The sequence below is a fragment of the Ambystoma mexicanum genome, chromosome 6q (genome assembly GCF_040938575.1).
Source record: "Ambystoma mexicanum isolate Mex_15411 chromosome 6q, UKY_AmexF1_1, whole genome shotgun sequence".
In the NCBI taxonomy this organism is placed as follows: Eukaryota; Metazoa; Chordata; class Amphibia; order Caudata; family Ambystomatidae; genus Ambystoma; species Ambystoma mexicanum.
In genome coordinates, this window is record NC_090937.1 from 231378621 (window position 1) to 231392338 (window position 13718).

The following is a 13718-nucleotide window of genomic DNA, read 5'->3' on the forward strand; positions in this document are numbered from 1 at the left end:
CCGGCTTCTTCCCCAATCCTGACTCTCCTGCAGAATGGGCTTTATGTTCGCCCCGGATGTGGTGTGTGCTTTGAAGTTCTATGCCGCACACACTAAGACTTTTTTCACAACTTCTCAGTTGTTTGTGTCATTTGCAACTGGGGGGCAGGGGAAAGCCCTCTCCAAGGCTTCCATTTCCAGGTGACTCTCTGGCTGTATCATGTATTTCCACCGGCTTGCAAACAGGCCGTTCCCAGGAAGACAGAGAGCCCACTTCACCAGAGCTGTGGCTGCTACTACTTCGTTCCTGTCTGGTGTTACCCTGCTGGACATTTACAGGGCTTTTACATGGAGGTCGACTCATACCTTCACAAGATTCTACTGCATCGGCAGGTATACCAGGGTTGAGTCCTGTGTCGGCCAGGCAGTGCTTTGCAACCTGTTTAGTTGACGTGAGTTATTGTATTGCTTCTGTTGAGCCTGTGCCACTTCCCTTAGTTGCATATGCACTGCTGTGTAATCTTATTCATAAGCATGTGAGTCCATGAAAGATCTCACGCTGGAGAAAGACCAAGTTTATTACTTGTAACTCCTGTTCTCCAGCATGTTCCTCTTACATGGATTCACATGCGACCGTCCCTCCTACCCCTTTATGGCTCTTTGGTTTCCTACTGCCACTTCACGTGCGCCTCTAACCTTGAAGATGGCCATTGGGCATGAAGCTGAAGAGGATACATGCCATTGGCTTGGGCAGTTCAACATAAAGTGACAGCAATAGGATGTAGAAGCAGCAATCCATTTTTAACTTTAAACTGCCATGGGTTTTCCCCCCCAGTGCCAAGGCCTTTTTTGGTGATTTCGGTATTTCACCATGCAAAGCCTTCTAACATTTTCTCCTTCATTAACCCCTTAAGTGCCAAGGACGAGCTATCTCGTCCTTGGCACCGGGGAGGTAATCCCAAGGACCAGATACCATGGCACTTAAGGGGTTGAAAGCTAAACTGTTTTTAATATTACTGAGGATTACCAGCCTGACAACAAGGAATATTCATGAGCATGTGAATCGGTGAAGGATACCCATGCCGGTGAACAGGAGCTACAGGTAAGTAACTTGTTCCTTGTGCTACCCATGGACACACATTATTGCTACGGGTGCTTGTTTCAGGCAGCGACCTCAAACTCATTGGCATCCTCTGTCATCCATCAACCCATTCTTTTAAACTATTGACACCAAGCAGTGAAAAACAACCACACCTACACTTTCCTACATAATCAGCCCAGATCCTCACCTGCAACACCATGATCCACCATTCATTGAAAATAATAATTGGCAGAACCTTCAGAGTACCTGCAACACGACACATTCTACCTACTCCCCAGATAATTATCTGTCATGCGACATTCACTTTCCAGGCATTTAATTTTCAGACTGTTATATGTGTATGTCTTTTGAAAGCTACATTAAGTTGTACATTGATGTGATCTTCTAAGGTAATATTTTTCTCAAACATCTAGTTGAAATCCAGTCTTCTTTACACAAGTGAAAACAAACAGGGAATAGGTAAAATGGTGGTAGTTGACAGCTGAGTTCAATGCACACTTTCACAGACTTTAGAAGGAAGAAAGCAATCCACCTTATCTCACTTAAAGGATGAATTCCCAATGAAAGCATAAGACAAAAGAAAACAGCTGCCAATCTTTGCAAGAAAATTGACACTACTACCAGCCAATATGAAATGCACAATGCGTGTCAGGAAATGACGCACAAGTGCTTCTAATATATAAGCAGCCGAGGAGGGTGGGCGAGGGCATATATCCAATGCACAGTATTTATCAGCCTATGTAATTTTTTTCTACTCATATAATTAATTTTAGCTCTGCTGTTGAGTGCTGTAGTGCCATCTGTGTTAAAGGCTAATGATCTTTTTCTTCATTGTATCTTATTGCCATGAAGCATTTAAGGTGGACCAGCATTTTAATGTCAGGGGACTCTCAATCAAATTTGGGCAAGTTGTGAGATAGGTACACGCACAACATTACAACTAAATTACATATGCTACCTGTGGCCTGGCATTGTGATCTTTTCGCACCGGAGAGTATAATGTGCTGTGATCTGACCCAAACCAGGAATGCTAAAGGAATTCTGTCTCAACATTAATAATTGTGAAGGTTGGACAACTCAGACCCATTAAGATATGCCCCTGTCTACACATATGGTAAAACTTGAAGGAAATAATGTACATGTTTTTGTTTGGCAAGCCGCAGACAAGTTATAAAGGACAGCATCATTCTAGATGGTGAAATAGTGGAAGGGGTGTGTGCTAAATACATTTGTTTGTGCTTTTATTTCAGTGTACTGCACTTAGCCATTATACATCTCCATTCTGAGCTGGTGAGGAATCTGCTCGAAGTGATTGCTGGTTGTATTTCGGATGACATTATCAATATGAAAAATGATCTGTACCAGGTACAGTACACTTGAAGTATTAATAATATATATGTGTTTGTAAGAAGAGCATTCTGTGGTGAGTCACGGGTCCTGATAAATTCCTCAATCCACAGGATACATTCTGTAGTAACAATGCACAGGGCATGTACCACCGAGCCAGGGACTTGCAACAAAAGTGTGCAATAATGACTTGAAGCTCACCAGGGCTCACAAAATCTACTAGCCCACTAGCATTGGCTAGTCGTTTTTATGAAGGACGAGTACCATTTGCATGATACTCGACCTTGCTGACGAGTATGGGGATATTAGAAACTTATTTTTCATTTACTGCAAACACACTTTGTTTGCAGTAAATGGCAAATACAAGTTTCACTGTGCATGCTTGACTGCATTGCACCAAATATGGAGTGTGCTTATGGTGACATGCACCATTTTACAAAAAGCACTGGTAAATATTGTGTCCCAAGTAACCTTGGGGCAAATGCATTTCTCTTAGGTTGAGTATGTAAACGAAGGAACTCGCCCTGCAGGTCTAGTGGAATGTTTAAGAATTTACAAGGCCTGCTCACATAAGCAGAGTGCCTTGTAATCTGGGTGCTTCACTGCAAGGATGTGTTTCCTAGAAACGGTGCATGTTAGTGAATCCTTTTTTTTTTCCCCAAGCAAAAGTTCAAAATATCAACATCCTAGAACAACCACTGATGGACGACTGTCTGTGTGAGACTAGCAGGCTCTGTAATGCTTCCTCCCACTAAAAAAGCAAGCTAGCAGTAATACGTACAATTTTCAGATGTACCTGATTACACTGCAGAGCAAAATTATGAATTTGAAAATGTCAAATATGAAAAGTGCACCGCAGTTTAATCATGCAGATTAAGTTTCCCCACATCCCCTTACCCCCTACACCTGCCTGCCCTACTTACCTTTTGCGGCACACAAAGTAGTGTGCCGATGACTCCCCTGTCTCGCTGCAATTCCAGCTCCCCTCACTTACGTGGATGGGAACTGATGCCGCAGGATCCTTTTTTTAAACGTTATTTCCCCCTGCCAGCTTTTGATTTAACGAAAGCAGGGGACATCCACGGAACCCCGATCACATTATAACGTACATAGGGGGCGGGAGACACCCCTGCAACCCCTGCTTCCCCCTGTTCGCTATAATGGGATAGTATGGTATAATTGTTCGAAATTTTGTGTTGTATGAAATTTTAGTACAGCCCAAATTCGAACTCAGATTATGGCATAGGTACATTTATTTTCTACATTTTCGGGGGATTTAACATTTTAAAAAATGGATGATATGGCTAGCAGTCAAAAACTCTTGGGTCATATCTGTGATCAGATTTAATTTTCTGCAAAGGAAGCACCACCATCAGTAAATCAGTAGAACGAATGCCTAGTGATATAATTTCTTTATCGGTCCCCAATGTGCAACAATTGCCAGTACTGAACCCAAGAACCAGGTGTACAAAGGGGGAAAATTAAATCCCTCATTAATTCATCCGCCATTGAGAAACTGTAAACAGCTCTTATGAAGAGCTTCCAATGGCGCCTAATAGGTTGTATTCGTCAAACAAGAGACACCACACCTCCATTGTAAATCTCAGGAGCGCAGCCACATCAGAGAGCCTGGTTCAGTATCCATACCATACTTCAGTGCAAGGCCAGACTTGGCTTCTATCCTCCCATAGGCTCCCAGGGAAACCGGACTCTTTACCCTTTTGGAAGCAGCGCTCCATCTATGGGAGGAATGTCCATATTGTCCATACTAAAGAGGTCAAAGCCGGGCTACTCCCAAGTAGCTTAGAGGGCAGTTAGGCTATTGCGTTCTCAATCCTCTCTACCCTTAGAGTTGCATTGGGAGATGACAGATTGGCCTTCAGTCTGACCTCCATGCATCCCACTTCTTACACCACCAGTCATGATGCCAAGTGGGGTCCAAAGAGGATGAAACCCCCAGGATAGATTAAAACAGGCTTATTCAGGATTATGTATACAGATGGGATACTCACTGGCTGTCAGAATGGCGAACAAAAGTTTTCATGCTTCAAAGGATTCCTCAAAAGTCTCTCCTGTTGTTCCGGTGGGCGATGTCCGCATTGCTGGTAGGCCTTTCTTTTGAGGCCATGGGCAGGGCAGCGCAGTTTGTTGTAGCTGGCCATGTTGAAGTTCCAGCAAAACCTGAACCGTCTTCCAGGGGTGAGGTGGACAAGGAGGCTCCCTAAGTGCCTACCTGGGCTTCAGCTCACCTCCTGGGCTCAGGGCCCTGATCCTCTTGCCTGTTTTTCCTTCCTCCTAGTCAATTTCCTCCTAGTCTTATGCTAAGGGGCCTGGCAGTAGACCTGAGCTCTGTCACTTGAGCTGGCTATCGACTATCCTCCTTGACATTCTGACATGTTCTCATTCCTCCTCTTTCCAGACAACTGATAAATGTGCATTGTCTTACTATCAATGTCCATACATTACCTGGGAATTTCCTACACCACAATTCTCTCCCTATATAGCATATATGTTTACCTCCTGCCTCTTCATTGTTCTGCACCTCCAGCAACTTCCTCCGCTCTTTCTCCTTCCCCATGGTCTTCACCTTCTTTCTCAGTTCCTCCTCCTTGATGTTAATCTCCGCCAAACTCTTTTGCTTCTTGTCCTCTCCTTGGTCTTTACTACCTCCAACCTCTTCTCTCTCTCCTCCTTTTGCTTAGATTCAACTCCTCCAACCTTCCTTTTTACCCACTCCTGCTCCTGCAGTGAAGGCTCTGCCCCATATCCTGGTGCACATGTCACTCATTCCACCCCTTCACCTCCTCCTTCACCTTCCGATCGCTCAATATCAGAACCTTTTGCTACAGGTCCATATTCTTCTACACCTCCACTTCCTCCTGCACCATCATCATAAGTCTCTGCACCTCCTCCTCCTGCACCTTCAGCTCTCTCTGCACCTCTGACTGATCCACTACTCCAACTGTCCACACTGCTTCCCACGCTCTGTATGCCTGCCATTTCCCTCCACATGAACCCTGCCTTACCCATGGGTCTGCAGCCGGGGTTCCTGATAGAAGCCTCTCAGGGATTGACAGGCACCCAATGGACTTCAAGGTTCAGGGGTATCTGATGGACCTCTGCACGTCTTGCCCCAGTCGCAGACCAAACTTTCAAAAGTCTGGTTTGCATTCTTTGTTTCTCCTGAGCCGGGCCAGCAGACAGAACAGCGTTTCTTCAGTTCCTTCCTAAACATGTCTCAGTAAGCTTTTCTGTCTTGGCAACAGAGGTGACGTCCCTGTGTAGCCTGCATTGGCAGATTCTGATGCACAATCTGCATCGATTCGTCACCGGGCATCCTGCTTTAAAGTGACCTCAGACTTCTTTGCACTTCGCCAGGAACAGATAGGGCCCGATTCATGGAACGTTTTCCTATGGGATTGCGCCATTATAAAGCACTTCCATGAATCAGGCACTATGTTTAGGGTTAACAATTTCATAATCCCCTGCCGACCCATCCCCGCCCTGTGGGGATGACCAGGCGATCCTCCCCATACCACCATTGGCCCTTACCTCACATATAAGGTCTGTCCACCTTGGCAAACATGGCAAGGCCTGGGACGTTGCCACAGATCCATGTGTTTCCCACAACACTAACACACCACACCTGCTGGTATTAGCACACACACCAAGGATTACATTGCCTGAAATATAACCTACACTTTCATACTTTAAAGTTTGTCAGTCAGGATAAAATAGTGTAGGCTCACAATGGTTGAAATGCATGAGTGATGTTTGTGCCATTACTGTACCAGATGTCAGGGTCAAAACAGAACCTGTGTACCCTGTTTGGCCCTATAAAAAAAAACATTCCCTTGTCAAGGAGTCCTGACCTCAATACGCCCTTCCATGGCTGAAATATTGATCAATGAAATAGCCCAACTGGCCCATAAAGGATCTTACAAACATCATTCCCCTTGGCTGCTCGACTGTAGTTTCTCAAGTGCACCTCTCCGCGTAGGAATCAAGGTAAGTGATGCCACTGGCCCACATCTATTGAAGGAACACTCTCCAGACAGCAAAATAAAACACCTTCTCCATAATTATGTCCCTCATCATTCTGTGTCACTGCACCATGTCTTTCCAATTTCACTGGTTCAATTATCTAAAATGTTGGCTCACCATGATTAAATGAACAAGTCAAGCTGTGCTTCCTTAAATTAGGCTACGAGAATGATTACCTCATTAGTCAAAGCGTACTCTCTCTGACCTCCGCCAGCTGGTAGAGAAGCACACGCTAAATGAGAAATGTGGCAATTGAGCATACCCTAACACTGTTGCCGGTGAGCTTTTCTAGAGGTAGATTGATATTGATTTACATAGACAGTAAAGAGCCTGTGGTGCTTGTCTCCTAGTTTCACCACTTCCTGGACTAGGCCCACGCCCACCATGTGCCCAAATGCACCAGCAAAGACCTCCTTTCCTATATAAGCAAGGAAAGTAGATCTTGCTCCTTGGAACCCCCGCCCTCATTTTCATTCTGTGTTTAGTTCATTAGGTTATTTGACTTCCCTGCAATAACTGAAGGTTGTGTTATAAGTTGCAGGTGGGAGGCTGGATAGCTGGTTTGTCTGCCTGCAGAAACATGGTCGCTGCCTCTCAGGATTTATTTGTGTAGCAGCTTTCATTACATTCATAACTCTCGCCACAAAGGGGGGCCTTTTCAATGGCCCAGGGTGCTAAATCAGGATGTAAATCTGTGTACACCTTATTTGACCTCTCCACGTCATCATCATTCGAACTTTATTTTGGAAAGTTTCCATAAAAGTTATAAACAATACATACGTTAAATCAAATCATCATAGACATTGTTATTATTTATTATTTATATAGCGCCAACTTGCCCATGAGCCTTAGAGCGGTACAGTACATACAAAACATAAAACTACAAAATATTTAACATAGTGGTCAAAACAGAAGAGAGGCGATCAGTCAATAACGATTCTTAAACTTGTGGCGGATGATAAACTTCCTAGTGAATTACAGCACCTTAAAAAAGATGGAAGATTACTGTGTCCACACCCAAAAACAATGGAGTCGGAGCCCTCGGACAAGGACCATTCCTTTATATGAACCCACCGTAGAAATCTAAGGTCCACAGTTCTAATACAGCTCCCCCAACTTTAGAGCGTAATGTAACCTGGCCAGGACTTTATTCCGTAGGGCTTCTCTCGGCTCAGGCCTTTCCACTTTACTCACATTAACAATCACCACGTTCCTCTTGTCTGTGACTAGGCTTTTTTAAATGAGGATCCGCCATCTCAGGCATGAATACCTTTCTAGCTCGTACATCTTTCTTCATAGGGGGGCATTTCGGGTTAGTCATGGAACCAGTTACCGGGAGAGCTAGATCACTGAGGATAGCAATATAGGCAGGAGGAATAGAGTCAGAGGAACTGGATGCACCAGAAGCCGAACCCTGAGCTATTTCATGGCCCTGTGCAGCAAACCACAGGGCCATGAAATAGCTCAGAATCCGTTTGTGTACTTGCCTCTACTTTCCTAATCGTCACCAGTGTTGTAGAGACATCTGTTTGACATTCCTTAACGGCCGTTTCTAAATGAGGCCCAAGGGTGTCAAAGGAAAGTACCCAGGAAATCCAAGTCACTCTCACATTTCTTCAAGTCGACAATGATTCTTTACTTTAGAGACTTGCAATTTCTGGCAACATTCGCTCCTAGACCTCCCAGGCTAAAGTTGGCAGGTACTTCAGCAATAACATTAGCCATACTGTTGATAGGGAGTTGCATTGCATTCCTCATAACCATTTGCTGTACTCTAAACAGTTACATAACTTTCCAATGACCTACAAAACATGCATCTATACATATTGTAGCACCATTAGATACCATTAATAAAAATATCTCTCCTCTATGCACCCACTAAAAAAGTAGACACTGCAAAAATAACATCTATAGTTCTTGCACTTTTGCATACATTTTCAGTATCAATCAGTCTTGACACACCCCTATTCTTCAAGCAATTATTTAAGTTCCTTCATCTTATGTCCTCATATAGTGGTCAGAGGAAAATGAAAAGCTGCAGGGATTCCCTTTCACGAATACAAAAGGGCCAAAATGGGGAGTTACTACTATCCCATCTAGCTTTAGCCACAGCAAGCAGTAAATTACCCAAAGGCTTCTTAGCGAATTGGGAGCTACCCCTCGGCTCTTCAACATGTGATAGGTAATCCTCCATAACAAAATCTGTTTTACAGAACAAATACTCATACCCCATTGAAAGCCCTCGGCATTTAGCCAAATACTTCCCCCACATGTATTGATTATACCTGACAAGAACAATTTGCCTGGTATAGTTGTCAAAAACCTCTGGTCTATTCCACAAATCTTATAACTCCAGATTACATAAGAGTGCCTTAATGTGACGAAACCACCCATGTGAGCTCGCCCTTTTAGGGCCAGAACAACTTCCAGTGCTTCACGCAACTTCCTATGACAGTCACTGGCCCAAATGCAAACCCACATTTAAATCGGTTTAAGAGCAATTTGGTCAGCAATACATAGGGGCCCAGCTCCACGTGCAAAGGGAAATTGGGGGTGCTAGTAACTTTAGTACTCTTTTTAAGAAAGAATGTTCCGTAACTATCAAATTAGGTACTTTTGCTGCACCCCAAATTTCTGCACCATACAGAGCACAGGCCAGGGCTGGCGTCCTATATATTTACACAGCAGGAAAAACAGAGTGATGTTTAATTTGATTAGCCAATGGCAAGATACCATAACATTTCCTTCCCAAATACGTATTGGTCCTGGACACATGCTCCTTCCTGGAGCCATCCTTGGCCAACCTCATACCTAGTTAATCGAAGTGACGTACTTCTTCTACCCTGTCTCCTTTCAATTTCCATGCGTGACCAACGTCCCAGTTTCCTACCACATCTCATACATTTTGTTTTGCAGCTATTAACCTGCGAACCTCTAGTTTTAAAACATTTCTGGAAGTGAGTTATCTGCTTTATCAGGCCTGTTGGGGTGCGTGAAAGGATAACAGCATTGGGCCTCATCATGAGTTGGGCGGTATCCCAGTGCTAGTTGTGCAGTGGATACCGCCCATTGCCATTTGAGTTGCACTGGATCCTGAATTGCGGGGGCAGTGTTACTGCTGGCTGTAATAGCGCCGAAAATGGCCTTGAAGCCGGCGCATTCACCACCAGCTCACAGCTGGAGGTGAATTCCCCAGAACACCGGATTGGGCGGATGATGAGGACCATTGTCTACAAAAAAAGCAGAATGCCTACTCTTTCCCCCGGCTAGCTGCGGGGCATCCCAGGAATCCATTGGAAACTCGACAATGATTCCATCAAAGAAACGAATGAAGAGTAAGGGGGCCAGCGTACACACACCCCTGTCTGACCACCTTCTCCAGCCCAAAAGTATTGGTGGTCTCGCCGTCTAAGGCTCATCTTCCTTTGGCTGTGGGATCAGCATACAACTGCATTATTGCTTTCAGCAGATTGGGTGCCACTCCCTTGGCAAATCAAGCTTCCCATGAAGCCAGCCCGGGAGACTGTCAAAGGCCGCCTTTAAATCAACAAGAGATAACGGTTGTCCTTTTTCATTTTCCCATGTTTATCCAACAATAGACTGGATCTTAACACCTGATCCGTGTCATTTTGCAGGTGGAGCGGGAGACGGGACACGAATACGTTTCCTCCCTGTCCTCCTTCCTGCTCTGCCTGCATGACCTCTTCCTTCTTCGTAGTGAGCTTGCATGAGATGTTCATGCAGGGGTACAAGTGGGTACCTCTGGCGATTTAAGTAAAGGCAGTTTTACTTTTGCACTCCACTTTGCATGAGTCGTAAATTGCATGTGGGAGACCCAACAACACGTAAGTGCTAACGCTAGTGATCCCTTGCATGCAATTAGAATTATTTGTCAAAATGGCCGCCAATGTGTGTTTTCAAAGAGTGAAAGAGAGTGTGATCCCTGTGCATAAGGTATATTGGACTCAGATTGGTGCCAACTTTGTGCCTCCGGCGACCATTATGCTAATGACTTTGTGCGTGCTATTCTGATTGTCTCTCTTTTCTAGACCCCCTTGCATCTGGCTGTCATCACTGATCAGGCTGACATAGTGGAGAATCTGCTTTCTGCTGGTGCTGATGTCACTCTCCTGGATCGCCATGGCAACTCGGCCTTGCACCTGGCTGCCAAAGAAGGGAGAGCGGAGATCTTGAGCATCCTTCTCAGACACGGGAGGATAGCCGAGATCATCAACCTGCCCAACGGCGATGGTAGGCGGCCCTTTCCTGCAAACAGAGGCCTGCTACTTTGTGTCCTCCCCAGCCTGCCCTTGTGAGAATGCGTACTCCCATTCACATTACTTGTGTGACTATATCAAAGTATTCGCACGCAAATGTATGCCATATTATGCATAATAATTAGTGAACATTTACCCCCAGAAGGGGGAAAAAAAAGAAAGCAGCATTGCTTTTTTCCGTTTTCTGGGTCACACCCTCCACTTCCCCTCTATCTGCAAACAGCAGTAAAGGAAGTGTGGCTTCTCGAATGGTTTATCTGTGGCCACAAGAAAGTAACATGTTTGCTAGTGTGATGAAAAAAGTGATTTTAGTCAGCTGACAAGACTTAAACTGGCTACATACCACTGCATCCATTCCTTATGTCATCAAGCATGAGCTGTGCCTACACTGACCACTTTAGATTGGTGGCTAAATTACACTTTCGTAAAAACACTTTTGGAATAATTTGTATTCCAATGCAAAATCCATCGGAAGTAGTTGGACCGCTATTACTTCCGCGATCCCCGCACCTGTCCAATTTCGATCACTGACCGCATGATGTAGTGTAAGTCACAGAGACCAGGCATTGCCAGAGTTGCAGGGGCTTTGGCTGCATCAACCGGTCAGTGTGCAGTGATGATACCATGCACAGATGCACATACAGCAGTATTCTGCAACAATGGCTGCCACCACACAGAACTAAAATTGACTGTGCCTCCTCATTTGTATTGCAGAAGAATGGGCATCTCACCCTCACTCCCTGCATCAAAATGTGATGTGGGTAGAGACGTTAGTGGATTACCTGCACAGAGCAGGAAAATGGACTGTACAGATTTCCCTGTCAGCTTGACCGTGCAGGCGACAACACGGCTCCAAACTGGCATGGATGAGAGGCAAAGTGTATTGGTCACTCTCAACTTGCGCCAACGATATATTCAACAAAAAATATGTCACAAGTAATTGTGATTTATCAAGATTTATTTGCAATGTGTCAGCCAAAACGTGTTTCGACCTACTAAGGTCTTCTTCAGGGATGATACATGGTTAAGATATTAATTTGGTACACATACATGCAATATATCGAGGTGACACAACACAATTGCCAACACATTGATGAAAACCATCACATGTGAAATTATGGATGGGATATGCTAGTCCCCAAATAGCATTGGTAACCACAATTAGCATACATCCATTCAGTAATGGCAAGTATACAGTAATAACAAACAAGCCGCAAGTCGTCCTTAGGAGTCCATGTGTGCTCGTATTGCTCTTCTGAGCTGCAATGTCTGTCTATTTCGTAATTACCGTCCTTATTATGTTGTATTCATGTATTAATCCATGCACTTATTAGTTGTCAAGCTTTCATTTTATGTAAAAACGTTTTTTAATATGAGAAGCAGTCATTTATGTACACAGGTCATATTTAGCAAATGCATTTCTGACCCCTTTGTCTGTCCTCAAGGCTAGACCCTTTTGTTTAAATATTAAGTACACATCAAAAGAAATGTCACAAAACAGACACACGTGTAAACGAAAAACAAACATAGTTAGAAACACAACCATTATTAAATAATAACTTTGACACAAGTCATAAGATAACATAAATAAGGTTACATAGGGTAACATAAGTTTGAGTTTAAATACCTCTGTGTACTCTGTTCCGTGAACTGATTGTGAAAAAGTAAGTAGATAGCCTGGTTAACGTATAATTATTTTCATCTTTTTAAATGAGCCATGTTATAACGTTATAGTCACCTGCGTTTCTTCTAGTTTGGCATAAAACCAACTGGTGATTTGTTTTGGAAAAAGTTGATTTAAACAGACTCTCAGTCTTAAGGCATTTCCAATGTGGCAAAAATTCAAGGAAGTGGTTACACCACTATTTTTACCTCTCTATTGATGACATGTGAACAACAGGAAGGTTAAGGGGCCGATTCATGGAACAAACGTGCGCCGAAAATCCATGCGCAAGCAGGCGCAAGGGAGCGCAAGCGTGAGAAACGCAGCGCACGCGTGCGATTCCAGGAAGACCCTGCGCGTGTAACCCGCTGTCCGTGCGCCCAATCCAGCCATGGCGCACGCAGGCATACACGGCGTGCGCTAAGCGCACGTAGCGCGGCACACACAACCAAAGTGGGCGGAACAGTGAGCGTAACACGCGGAATGGGGAACAACGCGTGAAAAAGAAGGCGTAACTGGGGAAGTACTGGAGGGAACTACACGGAACGCCCACACACACGCGAACAACCCGTATTCATGGATCCGAATACGGGAAACCCGCGCACGGCAAAAGACGCACACAGGCGCCAACGCGTCCGCCACACGAAGGCAGGTGGAAGCGTCCCCGCGCACAGCACAAAAGTGCGCGCAAACAACAATCACGTATATACAGCTGCGATGAATGCCTCATTTGTCGCAGCACTGATCGTGGGACACCGCAGGAGGAGGAGAATAGCCAGGGCACGCATTTTCGCACCACGGACAAGCCTTTTTGGGATGCCTGACGATCAGGTCTATGGCAGGTATAGGTTTCCACCCCACATCATCCTAGACCTGGTCAGGGAGTGGGAAGATGACCTTACATCCCCCACCCTTTGCTCCCAAGCATTGAGCCCCTTGGAGAAGGTGCTCAATGTCCTGCATTTTTTGGCCACTGGGTCATTTCAGCAGACTACTGCCATAGTGGGGGGGGGGGGTCTCACAGGCCACGCAGTCACGCTGCCTACACCAGGTACTGGCAATCATGACAGCGCGCCCCTCAGTCCGCAGGCACATATACATGCCCAGAACACCCGCAGAAAGGCAGGCCGTTGTCCTGGATTTTTTCAGGGTGGCACACTTCCCCAAAGTGCTCGGTGCCATAGATTGCACCCATGTGGCCCTACGTCCACCTAGGGCCACTGAGCACATCTACCGAAACCGCAAGCACTGGCATTCCATCAATGTACAGGTGGTATGCGATGCAAAGGGAATCATCACCTCTGTC

At 45.1% G+C, this 13718-nt stretch overlaps 1 protein-coding gene across 1 annotated transcript in view; it reads left to right on the forward strand.

Moving 5' to 3' along the window:
- NFKB1 (nuclear factor kappa B subunit 1) overlaps nt 1-13718 on the forward strand; it is an 887546-nt gene that overhangs the window by 762978 nt on the left and 110850 nt on the right. The window contains exons 16-17 of the mRNA XM_069630690.1: nt 2332-2446; nt 10522-10723. Coding sequence (XP_069486791.1) covers nt 2332-2446; nt 10522-10723 — 317 coding nt within the window. The remainder of the gene's footprint in view (nt 1-2331; nt 2447-10521; nt 10724-13718) is intronic.